At 39.8% G+C, this 20,426-nt stretch overlaps 1 protein-coding gene across 1 annotated transcript in view; it reads right to left on the minus strand.

The window, feature by feature from the left end:
* The window catches only part of marchf5 (membrane-associated ring finger (C3HC4) 5), a 38,236-nt gene that overhangs the window by 13,895 nt on the left and 3,915 nt on the right, over nucleotides 1-20,426 (minus strand). Inside the window, exon 2 of the mRNA XM_088634969.1 lies at nucleotides 3,288-3,490. Within this exon, the coding sequence (XP_088491095.1) occupies nucleotides 3,288-3,490 (203 nt within the window). The remainder of the gene's footprint in view (nucleotides 1-3,287; nucleotides 3,491-20,426) is intronic.

A 20,426-nucleotide genomic window follows, 5' to 3' on the forward strand; every position in this document is an offset into this window, starting at 1 on the left:
CTGTACATCAAGATGACAAGGAAACGTGAGGACCAGCACAGTACCAAGCCCACTGTACATTTTTTTCTCTTCTCTTCCAATGTCTAGGGTTGCGCCTTGCTGCACTGGCTGTGCTATTTCTAATACTCATTACTTATCAGTCGTGGTGACAGCTCTGTTGTAGCTTTATACGTATTTTACCACCACAGCATAATCTTCTCTTTGCATTTTTTCACATAAGCCTGCTCAACCTCTGAAAGACTGGATGATTTCTAATGAAACTGCAGTGTCATTTATCCAGCAAATGAGGCTATTTAAGCAAAACAAATAAATAGGATTGATATATTATATCAGCTGGGTAAAAGCTCCTACCTTTTGGTATACTACTGGTTATACCATCATCTTCAGTAAAAGCCTCTCAGGTGTAAAAGGTGAAAACTGTATGTTTTCATGTCTCAGCTCATGGGTATGAACCCTGAAAGCACACACTGCGAGGAATCATTAAGAGGCCTTGCTGAACTGCCCACCTTCATCACAGGTCTAAAGCGTTTTCCACCCATAAAACAGACTGGCTCCAGCAGGAGGAGCGGTGTGGCCAACTGCCTGTCGACGCCTGGCAGTCCTGGTCGCAGTCGGATAGTGACATGACTTGGGCTCGAACCCAGGATGCCAGGGTCACAGAGCTCAGCATGTACACCCCCTTTCTAGTAGTTTATGTAAAGCTTCAGATATCATTACACAGTGACCTATTCCAAAAACAGACGTATGATATAGTTAAGATTTCACAATTTATCAGCTTAAGTCATCATCAGCTGCCAAACTGTTTCTTAAAACTAGGTTTTGCACGGACTGTTTCTTCAGACTCAAACTCTGTGCGATCTGAAGCCATTTGTGTCTGACCCCTATGTGCTTTTCACTGCCATGAAAAGTTCTCCATTGAAACTCCAAAACACACGCCTACCATAGCCCTTTTCAGACAAGACTCTCTTAAGAACAGAGAAACACAATACCAGTTGCAGTTTTCATTTTGACCTCTCTTAATTAACATAAAGCTGTAGTATGACTGTGTGGAAACTGCCACACCTAAGCTTAACGCAACCTGAATGTGTCTCTGAAAATACTTCAAAGCCTGGGCCCTTTTCAGATAGTGCCTGAGATGCCCATCAGAGATGTATTATTAAATATGTATGCTATAATATTCATATTGTATTATCTTATTTATAATTATACTTTCATTTCACACTCAATCAGGCCATGAAGGCTAGCTTATATACTTACTAGAAAACTTCAAAGGTCTTGACAGAAAGGTTTAATTATACTGGGATTTTAGTGAATTTGGCAAAGTGCAGCAATATGCAAGCAAATTAGAAAAGCCTTGGAGAGTATAACTCCTTCACAGTAGGAAAATATCTACACAGCCGCTCTCTGACTTAACACTTGAGTAAGCAGAGAATTTCTAAATAAAGATTAATGGAGTTCCTACTCAAAAGTCAAGATCGTTCACCTTGCTTAAGTGTAGAGCAAAACAGCCCTGAAAATGATTCAATAATGACGAAATTCTCATGAATAACTGAAGAATATCCAAAACCCAGACATTCCACTGAGTGTAACAATTTTCATTTTATCTTCTTTGAAGGATATGAAAGTACAGCATAAGGTTCCAGCTGGGCACAGATGACATGGACAGCGGGTTCACCTGAAATAACACTGCCAGCCTCTGGAGAGGCACTAGCAAGGGAAAGCAGAGTGATGAACTAATGCAGTTTGTCTGTTTTATGCACAGTGAGCCATTTACATAATGGGTGAAGAATGCTCCAGATAGAAAAGGCCATACTGATGCCCCATAAAACAGCTATTAATGAATCTAGAAACAGAAATGAATGAAAACACTAATGAAAATGCAGTATCCTTTCTTTTCTACTGTTTAATGCAGATTTAACTTTATTCCTCAATGCCCTGACTCCCAGCAGAGTTCCATCTATTATTACAGGATTGACTTACTAAAATTAGTTCATTTTATGAGCAGATAAATCTTTCACATAAAACAGTAATTCATTAACCTTTCATCAGTGTTTAGCTTAGTGCTAGAAAAAAGGTGTCATACAAATAAAAAAACCTTATCAACAGGACAGAATGGCATATTAATTAAAAAAAAGCACTTCTCTCCATAGGAAAATAATGGCACGGTACTGACCGAATCCTTATTATTTGTGCAGTAGAGTTTCTTCAGCTGTAGGTATCTTCCCTATCACCATTCTATCCCCCTTGCTTCACTGGAAATTAACTAAATATAAGCTAATATATTAACCAATATAAGTCAATATGAAAAAAGTCAAACTGGGTGATGACAGGTAAGTGAGAGGGTGAGTGATGGTTAAAGACCAGTACCAAACTATACAGCATTACCAGCTCAACTGAATAATATATCTTGTCATATGGCCTTTATTCTATATCACACTGTCCTTAAGCTGCACTTTATTAGAGAAAACAAGGCAACAACTGATTGCTGTCTCCTACATCTATCCATAGGACTACAGTGCTATATAAAAAAAGTGAAGAATAAAGTCAACAAACAAGTTCTTATATGTAAGTCTGTTGAGATGCATGTACTTAAATGGGTAAAAAAAAACTGAAAGTCTTATATGTGCATGTCAAAATGAGCCACAGCCAAGAAATCAAGTAAAAACTATTGATATTATAACAATGGAACATCTGGATGATACAGCAGGCTGCATGATCGAAGACCAGCTCACAAATCTAGAGATAACGCTGGCTGATCCACAGAGGGATTCGCATTATATAAGGGAGAGCAAGCTGTGATGCTGAAGCATCATACCGGGAACATTTGTGTTACAAATCCTTCAGGGTGGCTGAGGAAAATGTCACCATCGCATGCATCTCCATCTAGATCTTTCACAGGTCACCAAGACTAGGCAATTATTACTACTGCTTTGAAGAGAAGATAAATGGATTTCATATACAGTAAAACTAAAACCCCGAAGTAAAATACCACCACAAAGCCAACCAACATGAAACCACTATTCCTGATAAGCAGTAGTATTGTAGTGGAGCTAAAGACTAATTTATTTAAAGCTTACTTTCAAGGGCAGCAGGAAAAACCAGCACAAGATTCAATCTATAAAAGTATCTTTTAATGCACTGACTTCTCTTCGTGGTAGCTCTTCAAATTCCTAAGCGCACCAAAACAAATTTCAAAAATACGATCTTGTTCAACTAGAACATCCCTCAACATTCCCGGAACCGCGGTCTGAGGAGAGAATAAAGCAGGTTCGCTCCAGAGCTCTTACCGAGTTTTGGGAACACTATGAGGTATTCTGCATTGCACTGCGGGCAGGCGACACGGGCAGTGCTGTTGCCCCTCTGCTTCTCGTCCACCCAGCGCTGAAGGCAGGCCTGGTGGACCCACTTGGTGGAGCCGCGGCACCGGCAGGGCCTGACCCACTCCGCCGTGCGGTCGTCCTCGTCCGTGGCGAAGCACACCCAGCAGCTCCTGCAGGGCAGAGGACAGGTCAGGGCCTTGCAGGGCTGCCCGCACTACTGAAAGGACAAAGACAGTCCAGAAGGCGCAAAGCGACAGGTGACATTTAGCAGATTAATGTGAGCTGGCTACAGCTGTGGAAATCCAAAGTGTGATTTTAATGGTTTAATGGATGTAATTTCAATGTAATTGTAATTTTAATGGCACAACAACTGATAAGACCCACCCCCCTCAATCTTGAGCCAACCTGAAATGTGGCTGCAGGATATCCAAACGGACACAAGGAAGCCAGTGCACTGGATCAACTCTGCAGCCCCATCTAACCCCGAGGCCACCTTCATGTGAAATTGAGACGGCACATGAAACGCTGTACCAACGACCATCTGGTGTGCAATAAATGCAAACAATGATCGCAGCAGTAGCAAATGTGTTTTCCAACATGGCAGGGTCACCTGAATGGCTAAAGGCGCTTACTTGAGACCAGTTCTAGTTCTGTGGACAGGGGTTCGAGTATGGGTTATATCACTAGTTGACTGTCACTGGGATTCGCGCGGCCATTGGTGAGGGAGGAGCCTTCCACCCAATCGAACAAGCTAATTCACCCACTAACAGAGAACGTGAGCCGAGTTCAGACCATCCTGAGACAGGCCAGTTTTGCCCTGCTGATGATGTGTTGATGCAGTAGTGATTCTGCTGAGTACGAGAGGGAGCTACAGGTTCAGACATCTGGTGTCTGTGTTTGGCTGAGCAACCAGTGGTGCCAAGCTGCCGTCTGTGGGATTATGATAAAATGCCTAAAATCAGAATCCTCCCTAAAAGGTGGTGATGATCACCACAGTACTTGGCACACCTCCAGGTGGTCCAAGCCATCTGGAAACATGGAACAGTCTACATGTACAGAAATGGAAGTCAACACTAGAACTGAAGCTAGATCATTTTTTAACCACTTAACAGACATCTTTGTGCAAAGAGCAGCAAATGACCTAGTTAATATAGACTACAAATGTTTGTAGTATTCTCTAATACCTAATATGGTATTTCAGTTGTCAGAAGATTCCAAAGTCAATGGCAAAATAATTGTGTGTATTTATACACAGCTTTTCATCCTAATGGGTCCCACAGTAGCATCTCAGCCACGTGAGCCTGCTGCACCCTCTTGTCCTGCGACTGCGACAGTGAACGCGCTCTAAAAACACACACACCCTTAACTGATAAAGACCATTAACCTTAGAAGCTGACCTCTCAACACATTATACTTGTTTGTGATAGATGAATAGCAGAAGGTGTCCCATAGCCTACTAATCAAAATATACGCACTACTTCAGTAACACTGCCACACATTGTGAAGCAATTTCTATTACTTTCCTTACATTTCCAGGCACGTACGTTTCTGTTTTAATGAATGACATACTCTTTGAAATACATGAGATAAACCTCTGGTGTTGCTCTGCCAGTTCAGAATCAGCAATTATTTCTGTTATACCCATTTCATTTCAAATAGCTAGCCGTGTGCTTTTTACACATCTCAGCTCACAGTAACAATCCCTGCGATCGTACACAGGGAAGAAGGAGGAAGTGAGGTAGACTCTTTTGACCCGCCTCCTTTCAACTGTCCGCCAATTTTCTTTTAACAAGTCACGGGGAACAAAACCCCAGGACAGAGGCTTGTGTGCCTGGCGGACACCAGAAACAGCAAAGGACTGTAGCAGGCAGTCACAACCGCCACCCATGGACCAGTTCAGACACTTCATGCTCATATTAAAAAGTGGTAAGAAACTGACACTCAAGTCATAATATTACTTAAGTGGAATTTGCAATTAAGGCACCACAATGCTTTTTATATAGACAGGAATTATACCACATATTTACCATGATCAGGTAAATATGCTTAAACACAAAATATAATATATAATATAAAAATATAAACAAACATAAAATATGTTCACAGCTTAAACTGAACATAAAAACTATTAGGGAACAAGTAATAGGTTTATTCCATGCTGGCTCCACGGCCAAAACGTTGTGTTTTCTTTCTTCTTTTTTTCACCATGGAATAAACCTATTACTTGTTCCTTTGCAGCCTACGCATGCTGACGCAGCTACCCACCTGAAGTATAAAAACTATTATCCCAGTCTGCTCGACTCGAAACCGATTCTGTGGTCAGTTTGGCTTGAAAAAGAGCACGAAAAGCTTTATGTGAGTGAAAACTTTTGTTTTTCTCTGGAAAAACAAAAGTTCCTTGGAGTTGCACTGTTGATAGTCATACTTATGCAATCTTCATAAGGACTTAAAAGAAAACAAGCTTCACACTCTTTACAAAATGTGTCAGTAACACAGAACAACCACATTAAAAAAAAAGCAAAGGCCAATCTTGCTTTGACAATGCTTTTCTGCTCTGCTTGCTTTTTGTAACTCTTTTGAAATCGATTGCTGTGAAACATTAAATAAGGCTGGCAAAAATGACTGAAATTTTAAATAAACCACCTCATTAATATTTATTCAAAAAACTGATTATCTTGTGGTATTCCTGTATTTCAAGTAGCAGAAGATTATTCTGAGTGTTCTGGCTGGTCTCCAGGGGTACTCTAGGGGTACCTTAAAGCATGAATGTGAGCCCCACAGAAGACACGGAACCCCTAGTTCAGCATCTCCGATTAGTGAGATCAGACTGACAGACTTGCACAGCCATTCGCAGCCATGCCCTAGCCTAGCCTGGAACAGGATGTATATCAGAAACTTGCTGAGTCTGTTTATTCATGTTAAAGCACTGTATACCCTTCTTCAAGAACTCTCCTCCGTGTGTCACTTGTGAGTGTTAAGGTAAGCTTCTTTCCTTAAACACAAACATTCCTAATGTCTGTTTGGAGGTGTTTATTTTTAGCTCTGGCAACACATAAATTAGCACCCAGCCCAGCTTACAGAAAATCCATTTATTTTACAAGGGGGGTGTGGCAGGGCAGGTTTGAGCACAATATCTTGTTTACCATGAAGGTGGAAAAAATATCAATTTCTTCTTAAAATAAATTCCAGAACAATTCCATATTCCATTATAATTCCATTATAAATCTCAATACTCCTTGGTGGGGTGCAATATTACAGTGCATTAACTAAGCCACTGCAACTGATTGTTTCTCCTTGTGCAAGAGAAGATCCTATCCAATTGACCTTTTTATATACGCATTTAGGGAATTCAATTACCCAGTGTTCATATTCATTGTAATCTGACTTAGACCATTACTTTATTTGGTAATCTGAAAAATAAATCAATACATTTAGAAAAAAACACATTGTTATGGATAGATCAAGGCATCCCCACAGATTCATCAGTGTTAATTCATTATGAAGTACTGAACTATTAAATGACATAATATTTCATAGTGTGCAGTTCTTCTCAAAATGCCCCAGTTAGGCAGAATGGTAGCTGTGCAGAGACATCAGAGATGCTAGACGTCTCATGGAGCTGGATCCAGAGGGACATGACCAAAAAAACCAAAACTGTCCTCGGATTTTATAGTTAAATCCCTCAGGAAGGAGCATTATGCCAGACAGATAGCTTTTGTAAAATCGGGTTTAGCATTTCACAGAGCTCATCCTAAATCAATTCACCTGATTCTTTTGATGTCCTTGTAAAGCAGAAGACAAGTACAGTATGTGGAAGGGAAATAAAAAGAAATGACTAACCTTTTCATCATTCATTCACAGACAAAATAACACTGTGGGTCCTACACAGTGAATGAATAAATACTGAGTAGAATATAGTAAAAACACACTCAGGACTTTTGCAAATATGCCTTCTTAACTGGAATTTAAAAATTACAATAATACTGAGAAACTGGATTTATGGATCCTTAATAACATAAAGCATATTTCAGTATGAACCATGAACCACAAATATATCATAAAGATAAATGAGGCTATTGCTCTATATATACTGCATGTTACAATTAATAAGGATTTCTTTTGCCTCTTCCTCACTGATAAACAAAGAAGCACTCCTCTGGATTACAATTTTACCTGTCACAGTCCACTGAACGAGTTATTCTTAGACCCTGCAAGAAAATTATCTAATAATGCTTCATCGGCTTTCTAGGGCAGCCTCCGTCAGATCACAAGGGCACTAACATACGTCATCCCCTGCTGTGGGCTCTGCAGCTCACCAGTGTCCTGCTCATCTTCCCAACCACTGCAAGAGGATCAGCGGAGAAGAACAAAAACAACCTGGTGAAAGTTGAAGCCAGAAATCAGACATGGCCATCCCGTAATGACCTTGAATAAGATCAAATTTATCAACAGATAATTATGATCTAAAAAAGCAGTGGGGCTATATGTATTTAGAATAACTGAAAAGAGCTGTGCATCCAATATCTAATGGATCTGCAAGGATGAGCCAAAGCCTGCTGGAGTTCTGTGAAAAGCACAAGTCTTATTACAATTGTGCATTAAACATTTCAATGAATAAATACGCATTTGCCAGAAAAATACATCACAAAAAAGCAGCCGTGTTCAGTACATCAGTGAAAGCACCACTGCACAATACAGTCTCAGCAGGACTTGGAAAATGCCCCTACAAGGCAGGCCCAAGAGCTGCATGAACTGAAACCAAAAAGTGTTATCTAGAACTCACAGGAGCACTTCAAGCTCTTTGCAGAACTAGATAAAACACAGTACAGAATACAAAGCAGAAATATTTCTCAACACCCTATGATTACTGGGAAGTAAAAAAAAACATTCACAAGTTTTCCACTATGTTTAAAATGAAAAAAATATTCCTTCTCTATGTTATTCTTTGAACGGAATAAGTTTAAAACGGAATAAGTCTAAAACCCACTGAAGCTAAGCAGGTGTGAGCCTGGTCAGTACCTGGATGGGAGACCTCCTGGGAAAAACTAAGGTTGCTGCTGGAAGAGGTGTTAGTGGGGCCAGCAGTGGGCGCTCACCCTGCGGTCCATGTGGGTCCTAATACCCCAGTATAGTGATAATCCCCGTCTATGAATTGGCTTCATTACTCTGCTCTCCTCCCCACTGATAGCTAGTGTGTGGTGAGCGTTCTGGCGCACTATGGCTGCTGTTGCATCATCCAGGTGGATGCTGCACATTGGTGGTGGTGGAGGGGAGTCCCCATTACCTGTAAAGCGCTTTGAGTGGAGTGTCCAGAAAAGCGTTATATAAATGTAAGCAATCATTATTATTAATTATTATTACAAACCTCCTGCTTGCCTGATTACCGCTGCATTACATAATGAAGTTAAAAGCGGACAATTTAAGAAAGCAATTTTAAAAACCGTCTAAGATCTATAAGATTTCACAGGGCTTGATGATTCATCTGCCATGGATGCTGTTTTCGGACAGGAATTCTTGATTCAGCATTGAATCACAAATTAACATCTGCTCTTAGTGTGAATGTAAAGCTGAGAATGGTGGCTGAGCAAGCCAAGAGACCAACTATCGGCAGAAAAATATGCAATGATTATTTTTTCTATAAGGTGTCAAGCGGTTCTTATAACCTCTTGGACTGCTCCCAGGAGCTTCATACAAATTACTGTAGTTTCAATTGTCACAAAGGGATGCAAAAGGGCTATTAACAGGATCACATTATATGCAATGTATAATTAAAACCTGCGCCCCATATTATGAATAATGAATAGGAAATCTGTGGTATTCTGTCATCAGCCTTATCCTTTTCTATTGACAGCAATGCAAGGGACAGAGCAGCTAAAGCGCTTTCAGTGGAATGGCCCCTCAGTTCTTGCCAGATTTTCCATTTTCTTGCGCTGAATAAAACATGACCTTGCAAAGAACACTGCACCAAGTCTGTGCTCAGATAACAGGCTCAAATAAGAAAGACCCACTTGGTGAAACAAAGCCTTATTTCTGATGGAAACCCAAACCTCCCTCCATGATGACTCCACAAAACAAGAATCAATAGCCCTAATGCATTTTGCACTGCCCCCTCTCCTTCTGTAGGAGGACAGCAGATCAGCATTACTGCTCTTTTTCCTTAATTGTACAAAAATACAAGCTTGGGCTGATTTCGGAGTCTGGAGCCCAAGTCTCTGGAAAAACTACAGCACTCACAAAACATACGAATACATTTAGATCGAATCAAACAATGCCTTCCAACAGCAGCTTTTTGTACTCGTGTGTACTTGTTTTTTCACACGGAGCACTAAGGTGAATCAAGCACTGAATGCAAAAGAAACAGGCAGTGCTAAAATCAAACATATACCATATACAAAACTTTAATGCAAAGTGTGTACTTAAAGGTTTGCATATGATTTCAAGAGAGACGGCATTTCATTAATAGATCATCTATACCTACAGCTGTTGGTTGAGGTATTCTATTGCTGTTGGTATAAACTGTTAATGAATTGCAAATTACTTCAGGAATTGCCACTATTAAATGGATCTTGGAGAAGAAGAGGACACAGGTTGAAGATTGCAACTAGATACAGAATCTATTTGACCAGCAAGATTACTTTTGATATTCATGCTTTGCTCCATAACTTCCCTACTCTTGTCAGTCTAGCAGACTGTGCTCTGATTAACACAAAGTTAAAACCTGTGCTTCTGCCAGTCAGCAAGGAAAATGTATACTATATTTATCCCATGAATGAGGAAGATATAAAAAGGCCTGAACAATATTTGTGTGGTGTGAAGTCACAGCTGAGATCACTGTGGATAAAATACTTGCTGTTTTTGGATGTTCTAATTATTCTGCGCTGCCTGAGCGACAGCCGTTTTATGTCAAAGGCATTTTAAATCCTTTGGGAGGGTGGAGGGAAAAAGCCACTTCCACTGCAATAAGTCCCTGATAAAAAAGTTTTCAGGGAAAGGCAGTTCTGATAGAAGAACACTTTTTTGATCATAAAAGTCATCAGTAAGTACGCTATTTAAAACCTACCAGCAAACATTTATTGCTCCAAACCTCATTCCTAAGCGAAGACCTTGTGTCAGCACTCATTCTATACTTTCAGACTTTCTCAGTTGCCTACCATGCAAGTAGGAGAAAACTCCAATCAAAGTGCAATGGAGTGACACTTCTGATATTGCACTACTCAGATAGCTCATCTGAATATCTATATACAAACTGCTACAAAAAGCATTTGTTGGGCATGAGCATTGCGTCGCTTTAATTTTTTTTTAATACAATCTCAAATGTTAAAAGATTCCATTTACATATGCGCCTTGCTCTAAGTAGTAAATCATTCTATTAGAGAAGGCAGATTTTAAGTCTGCTGGTTCAAATAACAACATCATCATAACTGACGACACTGCATTGTGGTACTGGGCTACAAAGTTTAACACTGTTATTTAAAGTTTGCTTCCAAGGTTATCATAAGTCCCTAGTGGAAAAATACAGTGTTACAAAGTAACCAGTTTTGCTCTCCCCAGAACCCAATGTCACTTCTGTGATGCAGGACTTTAGATCTCCCAATCAGACACAGACTGCACTTTGTTGTCCACTTATGCCTTTGAAAGCCAGCCAATGACCGGGGCTGTTTGCACTACAAGGTTACAGAAACAGACTGCAGACAGCTTGAAAGCAATAGCCCGAACCAAATTATGTGAAGGTGGGGGGAAGAAAATTAATAAAAAAAGGAAATAAAGACTCGTAATACAATCCACATAATGAGTAAACAATGCAAATGTGACATCTGCTTTATTTCACCGTTACCTCTGCTCTTATGACATTAACAAATCTCCTGGATCAGGTGTACAGAACAAGAGGTGCACTCTCCTACATCAGAACAGCTCACACGGTAGCAAGCAGGTGGTAAGACATGGAGTTTCTCCAGAACTCAACCAGGACCACATCATCCCCTTCAAATCTCTAGATGATTTTCCAAAACAGTGCCAGATTCCTGTGCAATTGAAATAGTTTAATATCACTCCATGTCCTACTAAAATACACTCTAACTTTAAAAGCCTCCATGAAACAAAGAAAAGAGTGTCACTTACTGACAGATTTGTGCACACGGCCTACAGACTTTAGGACTACTATCTTTTCTTTTATCCTCTGCCAGTACTTAATGATGTTCAACTTCAACTGAAAGCAGAAAACTGATCTCTCAGGTGCCACGCAACTTTCCCATGTCCTGGTTTCGATTTGCTAACAGCCATAGTTAAGAGCCCAGGTTACGGTCTTGCCTCTCAGACAGAGAGTGTCATACTAATGGATTTATTCCCTTGTTTCCCTACACCCCCTTCCCCCACCCTGAGAACACCGCCAGGAAAATAGGACACCAATTTTTTATTGAGCAGTGATGAAGCTACAGTTTTATTTAGGGTTTTAGTATAAAAACCATGTTTCTGTATTGTGTGTGTGTGAGGAGAAATCAAGATGTGAAGCACTTACATTCTACTGTAGCCTATATTCTTTTCAGGGTAATGTGGGAAATGAGAACTAATTATTCAGTGAGAAACAGAGCGAGAGTCACACAAATATGATCTTAAAAACTGAGACAAAACCGAGTCTGAAGAAACCAAATCCTTTCTTCTAAAATGAATAGAATCAAACCAAAAGAAATGTTTAAATGCAATGCACAGGATGTCAAATAAAGTATGGAAATCCACTGACATTTCAAACTGCATGTGTTTTTGTGTAAAAAGCTACTTCTTTTCTTCTAAGGTGTGCTTAGGTGGTATTGGGGCTTTAAAACAATGCAGAAGATTTATCCAAGGTCACACAGGATCTGGAATACAAAACATGAGTAGTAACCTAGTCAGCCTGTGTGACTGTACATTGAGAAATGAGAAATTCTCACCCTCTTACTGGGCTTCTTCCTAAACCCCAGTTTAATTTTCTGTGGGACATGGTACAGATATGAATCCACACATAACACCCCTGCAAGGGCAGTCTCTTCCTATGAATTTTAGTGCCTTCTACAGTTGTTATGTCCTGCATCTGATGGAGGGCCACTAGATCTAAAGTCACGCATTATTGAACTGCAGTTAATAATTTATTCTCCTAGATTTCTCCTGACATCTGGTCAGGAATGTACTGCAGTCAGAAAGGAAGCAGGCCACTCACTGTGCCCCTGTGGAAAATCTTGCAACCTGTGCTCTGACAGAGCAGAAGAGTAGGGCACAAATAACAGGCCAGTTTACAGCAGAATGAAAATGGGTTTCCGGTTCCTTGTGCAGAAAACCAATTACTAATGTCAAGCCTTTTGCTCCCAGATCTTATTGTATGTGGGAATACTTTCCTATATGTGCAAGAATTTAATTAAAATGACAATCCCAATCACCTTGTGATTTTTTGCTATAATTAGTGGTTCCTCACAGCAGAAATGTTTCACTGCATGCATAATTCAGAAGATGCAGTATCCACACAAATGGGTGTCTTGTCTGCATAAAATCCTATTTTATTCATGTTTACTGAATACAGAAAAAAGGACAAGGCCTAAAAATACACACATTCCCTTCCTTGGGAATGGGAAATCTCAATTGGTTTTAAAAAGACTGCTGCTGTGTAACAAAGCTTGACTTCTCAACCCGCAGAGTCTTTCAGACCTTTTCACCTTCTCGTGCTGTAGGTTGAAGACAGATGACTTCTACACCTCGCTGGGCTACAACATGAAAAAAGGGGGCAAGATTCACCTGCTGAAAACATTCATTTACAATTTGAAACTCCCACAAAATAACTGAATAGCTGCAGCACACCATATGGCAGGTATACATTTTAAAAGATTCATCAATAAAACATATTAAAACCACTACAAAGGTGGCCTGTCACACCGAGGAAACACGCTGTGAGTACACAGAGCATTTTCTACTGTCTTTTTGATTTATACACAACACAAAGACAAGAACCACTGAACACAATTATTTTCTCAACCCTTTACAAGTCAACTCCCAAGTTTTAAGACTCTCTTTAGCTGGTCCACAAAGACCCCTTTCATGGGGCATCACATGACTGTGGGAAACCTCTACAAGGTTGCACAAAGCCTGCTGGAGAAGGGCACTGCAGACAACGCTGGCAGATTCTTAGAGGACGACAGGCTTTTAACTTCACTGTCTGGCTCTGCTTCTGTGACCATTCAGTTTCCTAACATTTTATTCTCTGTCCGGTAGTACATCTTCCCATGACATACTGTCATTTTCAAGGAAGCAGAATAATAACTGGGACCTGGAGGCAAACATGATGAGCATAGTTTGTACAGGCTATCCCTTCTCCTGCTGCCAAGATGGGGATATTGCGAGGCTCACAGCCCTCACTTCTGAAGGAAGACAAACAGTGTTAAGCTGTCACCATCTGTCCGTTAGCTCCTTATGTGAATAATTGGAATCCGCAGCTAGAATCATCATTACAAACTTTCTTTTCACAGGGCTTGCCGTTGTGTAGGACTACCAGTCAGTAATCGGGTCTGCTGTCGTGAAGGACTACCGATCAGTAATGTGGTGTGCTGTAGTACAGTGCGGTCCATAAGTATTTGGACAGTGACACAATTGGTGCTGCTTTGGCTCTGTACTCCAGCAAATTGGATTTGAAATAAAACAATGACTATGAAGTTTAAGTGCAGAATGTCAGCTTTGAGAGTATTTACTTCTATATTCGATGAACCATATAGGAATCACAGCCCTTTTTATACATAGTCCCCCCATTTCATGGGACCACAAGTAATTTGGACACATTAACATAATCTTAAATAAAATTGTCATGTTTAGTACTTGGTTGCAAATCCTTTGAAATTGATGACTGCCTGAAGTCTGCGACCCATAGACATCACCAGACGCTGGGTATCTTCACTGGTGATTCTCTGCCAGGCCTGTAATGCAGCCATTTTCGGTTCCTGCTTGTTTCGAGGGCTTTTTGCTTTCAGTCTCGTCTGCAGTAGGTGAAATGCATGCTCAGTGGGATTCAGGTCGTTGATTTACTTGGCCAGTCAAAAACATTCCACTTTTTTCCCTGAAAAACACCGTAGTTGCTTTAGCAGTATGTTTGGGGTAATTGTCCTGCTGCAAGGTGAAGCGCCGTCCAATGAGTTTTGAAGCATACATGCCCAAGCCATTACACTACCTTCACCATGTTTCACAGATGAGGTGGTATGCTTTGGATCGTGAGCAGTTCCATTGTTTCTCCATACTTTTCTCTTTCCATTACTCTGGTACAGGTTAATGTTCATCTCATCTGTCCATAAGACTTTGTCCCAGAACTCTAGAGGCTTTTTAATGTACTTTTTAGCCAACTCTAACCTGGCCTTTCTGTGGCCCTTCTTACCAGTGGTTTGCATCTTGTGGTGAACCCTCTGAGGTTATGCTGGTGTATTCTTCTCTTTATGGTAGTCTTTGACACATCTATGCCTACATCCTGGAGAGTGTTCCTGATCTGTTCAACAGTCATAAAGAGGTTTTTCTTCACGATTGAAAGTATTCTTGGGTCATCCACTACTGCAGTCTTCCATGGTCTACCAGGTTGTTTGCTACTGCTAAGATCACCAGTGCATTCTTGCTTCTTAACAATGTACCAAACAGTTGATTTTGACACACAAAATGTTTTGGCTAGGTCTCTGATTGACTTATTCTGATTTTTCAGCCTCCTGATGGCCCACTTTAATGGCATTTACACTTCTTTGGTCCTCATGTTGAGAGACAACAGCAACAGACTCCAGATGGAAATGCCACATCTAGAATCAACTCTAGACCTTTTGTTAGCTCTCTTGTGCATGAACTAACGATGCAACGACACACAGCTGGCCAAGAAACAAATGAGCAGCCAATTGTCCAATTACTTTTGATCCCCTAAAAAGGGAGGACAATGTATAAAAGGGCTGTGATTCCTACATATATGGTTCCAATATAGATGTAAACACCCTCAATTAAAGCTGACATTCTGCACTTTAACCTGCTAGTCATTGTTTAATTTCAAATCCAATGTTCTGGAGTACAGAGCCAAAACAGCAAAAATTGCATCACTGTCCAAATACTTACGGACCACACTGTATATGAATATCAGTCAGTAATATGGTCAGCTGTTGTGTATGCTAAAAAATTAAAAGTCTCCCAGTTTTTCTTGCAATCTAACTGGTACCCTGAACTATTACTTGTGTTCTATATTTCTCTTTCTCGACATGCATATTAGATGATAGTTCCCTGACTGCAGACCTGCAAGTCACAGGACACATCGCAGGTCAAATTTCATGGGAATCTGCAAATGTCACACTTCTTCCCACAGCATGGAAGACACACAAATGGACACTCCATTCTTAACCTGTGTCTCGCATGTACTTGACCTTTGGCCTCTAAAGTGTTGTAACATATGGATCTAAACACCACCTGCGTCGCACAATACCACTCTCAACACTTACCAGCGCATAATAAATAGTGACATCAGGGAGCCTTAAAGTTGTGTTCATCGCAACAAATAAAAGTTGCGACAAAACGAAGAAACTACACCTAACACAGTACCTAATACTATGGGGCAAATGTGTATGCATGCATTTTAATTATTTGACAATCACATGATAAATTATGCAGCATTCCACAGGTATGCCGTTTCATGAGAGCCAAGTAATGCTTAGCTCTCATGAGGATTATAGAAAAAGGTTACCAAAAGCGTTCTTATAAATGTTAGTGTTTAATGTTAGTTGCCTAACCACATGGTTGGACACCTGATCTTTAGGGAAGAGGCAACATATGATACACATATAAGAAAGAAACATATGGTGAGTATGAACTTACCCAGGGAATTCACAATAATACAGCTGCCAGTGTTTTAAAATCTAATGACCTGTGGCAGTGAAACTTACTCAAAACTTTAAATAGCCGTTAAACAGCTGTATTGCTTATGTTTTTAACTTAAAAATAACTTTTACAGCTACAGTTTACCAATGCTAAATGCTTGGCAGGATTTGTACTACACAATTTAATGGCATACAATATAGAGGTGCCTGAAATCAGACCTGGCAATATTTGCCTACAAAACAAAATAGATATTATTGGTATGGTGTGCAATATTTATTAGCAGCACTGTATGTGTACCATCATGTTTTGTACCAGCAAAGTATATATGGTTGGTGATGAGATACTGGAAATGACCAGATCATCTGTTTATACTGGAACCACATGTAAGAATGATTTGCACTGTTACCCTTTTCCTTATGAAAGGTAAAACTATCTTTTTACACATTGTTGGCAACAGAATGGTCACAGATGGAGATGTGAAAAAGAACAGTTGTTTCTGTCCGAATCACCAAAATGAGACTTAATGCCACTGTTCTATTATCTAAAGACATTAAAAATATCCAGGCGCATTCAAATGAACAATACAACATAGAACACGGACTCTTGACACTACATGTGCTAAAAAGTTGTTTTAACTGGCTTTAGACATAACTTACGTTTTTTGGGAATGGAATATTTTCTATTTTGGTTTGTTCATTTGCATTGTAGAGAGCTGGCACCTGTTATCATTTTTCTTGATGAAAAATTTTAGGCCACTGAAGTTTCCTTCTGATCAATGTATAGACAGCAATATTTTCCATAATGATGGCACCAAATTCCATACTGCCCATTGAACAATAATACAGAAATAGATAAGAACGGCACCAAGTATTTTCTTTCCCGGCCAATCACTAAATACAACACCAATACGTGAGCTGTCCTTGACTGATCGTTGTGAAAGCAGACTCCTTAGTAAACTTGCTTCCTAGCACTTTATAGCTTCTGTGCCAAGAACAGGTCACCATCTCTTTATAACAGCAACTACCAGGTTTAAAAATAATAAGGGAAGCTAGTAAATGTTTCAAGAATTCTGAGCCATTTACTTAAAATGCACAGCCTGCTCATTTTCATTTTTGACTGTTCGCTTCTGTGATTATAAATGAATAATTAGAAACAGATCAGATATCTGTGGCCTTTTACAAATCATCGTTGTTTAAAATCTCATATCATCAACAAGAAATAAAGCTATTCAATTTTTCTTAGCCTTAAAGAAAGATCAGATCAAATGATCTCCTTAAAAGTATTCAGATGGAAAGCTCAAGATATCCAACAAGTATTCTACATCCCTGCAGGCTGAAAGAACTGAAACCCTCTAAGTCTTCAACAGACAAGACTCCAAAGGAGACCATGCATATATATTCAAAATCCACAAAGGTAGCACCCCAGTCGGCCCAGGTGACATCTTCAGAAAGAACAGCAATAAACAAACCAGAGGGCTCAACTGGAAACTATGTGAAAGAACATTTAAAACTGGGGCTAGGAGGCACTTCTTTACTCTAAGGTTTTTACAGTTTGCACTGTGCACAAAGGGTAAGGGGAGTCTTGAACAAGCCACCCAGCCATGCTGCTGATGAAGAAATGGCTGGATGAGATCCATGTACCCGTTAGCTGCTAACTACCAAACAGGTGAGAAGGGCTGAATGACCTCTCTCATTTGTAACTGTTCTATGTCCTCACTGTCATTGGAAGCTTCTTCCTTTTTACAGTGATTAAATCCTATAATATGCATGTGTGCACATGTATGCCCTGCAGTTCACTGGCACGCTGCCCAGGGTGCTTACTGCCTTGCGTCCTGTGCATCCTGGATCGGCTCCGGTTTGCCATAGCCCTTACCAGGAATATGCGGATTTCTGATAATGAATGACATGGATGGAAACCGTGGAGGACTGCGGTATCACATGCTTTTAAGCCGGCAAAAATAAACATGACCTCTGCAAACTATATTATGCAGGCAGGTAAAACAATTATTAGTGTTGTGAGGAATGTTTCAGACTAAAACACAGGCTATCAGAGGACCACATTACTGCAGAAAAAAGGTTTGCCACGTATGAATGTCGCTGCACTACCTCCACATAAAATCTGAAAACATATAATAAAATAAAATTTAACCCCAAGAACTAAACATTTTGCTACACTACATCTGAACACTACATTCTTTTGATTAAGAAAATCAAAAGAAACTGGCTCTTCCAAAAACACAACAAAATCTACAAAGGAAAAAAAAAGCAAAGGTTAATAATGCAAAGCCTTTCACCCGTATACAGGGAAGTTACTGATTTTGTTCCCCACAAACCAACACTAATGCTATGTGTAGAATTTGAGTTTTAAAATATTCACTTCTGAAGCAATGGTAGTAGAAATTAAAACAGAGAAGGGAAGGATAATTCCAGTGGGTCACAATGCCTTGTGAGCTGAACCCTAACACAGCAAGTGCCTGAACTGAAGATAGAATAAAAAATACAAGGCTTGCTGCTTTCAAGTGTCCAGCATCTGGCAGGCTCCTCCCCCACCCCACACACACACAATGCAGCACCACAAACATCTCCCTATTCAGACGACGCTCAGCCTAAACACTACTCTGTACAACATGCTAGCATTGTTTTAATGAAATACAATATTCCAGAAGAAGAAAACATCATGCAGGTACTGAACTGGTAAAGGTATTCCCATTAATAAAAAAGGGATATAAACCATTCCTGTTGGTTCCCATCAAGATGTGTGGATTCTGCAATTCTTCGGGTTCTCAGAAAGAATAGTGCTTTTGGTACAATTAGTGACTTCAATTGCTGTAAAAGATCACAAGGAAAATTTAGCTGCATAACTTACCCTAAAACCTACAATTCATATTAAAATGATGCTATACTTCACAAAGGTCATCATTACTTTTATATGCACTGAAAACTCACAAAAAACCTCTCATTTCACATATCCAAAGAAATTTAGAAAGAAAACCTAGTTTACTTTCGAGAAAATCAGGTAATCGCTTTTAAAGCTTAAGGGAAGAAAGAAAGCAGTGCCTGTAATTAGTAAGTTAAGAAAAAAAATAATTAAAAAAAGACAGTAATTAACTTTTAAGTATTGGTGCTTAGTCAATTTTAACTTAAACTAGCGTATTCCTTTAAGAGATGACCTCATGCACGACTGCCTATATTAGTGCATGCCTACTGAAGCACTGCACTCCCATTAGTAGGAATAATTTCTTCCAAAAAAGCTGAATCACTTGGCCTAAAGCATATGGTTACATTAAGAACAGATCAATAACTCATAAAGAATCTTTATGAGCTCTTTTGGGCATTTAAACTACACTGTCAATCCTTAACAGAAGAAAGACAAACCTACTTTACTTTCATGTTCAGTATGCAATGTCCTCAATAGGCCCGCACATGTACATTTCACAAGTACATCACCGTCATCTAAAATGTAGAAGAAAACACTAAAAAGGCTATGTACAACAGAAGGGATTGAGACATAAACTGTCCAGAGTGATAGAAAGGTAAGGGGATCATGTATAAATCAAATTAGATCCCATGACATTCTGAAAGGTCACAGTGGGTTACAGCTCTCTTTCTTGCACTCTATTAATGACACAGCTGCATTGCAGAGGAGAGGCAGATGCATGTGGCAAGTGTGAGATAAGACTGGCCATGAGGCATTCTGCATGTCACTGATATCGGCCAGTGAAAAGTCTTTTAGGCAGGGCAGGAAAACAACTTACAATTGGAGAACAGTATTTCTTTTTTAGATTTTTTTTTAATTGTCTGTCATATTTATTTTTGTTTTAGAAATTCAGCCAAACATGTATTGCACAAACTGTCATTACAGGTGAACCACACCTGCCAACAGCATTGCGGACCCTAACTGACATTCCGAGACTCAAAACCATGGCTTTTGCTTAAAAAGCAAAGGATGGTGGAACGGGTAAAGGCAAACCCTCAAAGGGTTAAAAACCATTAATGTAATTTCTGGATCAGCAAGACTCTACTAGACCCAAAACAACAGCATTTTTCACATCATAGTAAATATACAGTGCCCCCCAAATGTATTCATACCTCTGATGAAACAGAAACAATAAAGATCAAACTACAAAACGATGTACAAAACAGATGTTTCTTGCTTAACAAATTCTACGAATGTTATACAGTTATATCCATGCCACTGCACAGAGCAAAGTCATATCTGTCATAAATTAAGTCCAGAAAACTCAAGGGTCACACCCTTGTAGTA

The sequence above is a fragment of the Lepisosteus platostomus genome, chromosome 6 (assembly GCF_059453375.1).
Source record: "Lepisosteus platostomus isolate fLepPlt1 chromosome 6, fLepPlt1.hap1, whole genome shotgun sequence".
Taxonomy (NCBI): Eukaryota; Metazoa; Chordata; class Actinopteri; order Semionotiformes; family Lepisosteidae; genus Lepisosteus; species Lepisosteus platostomus.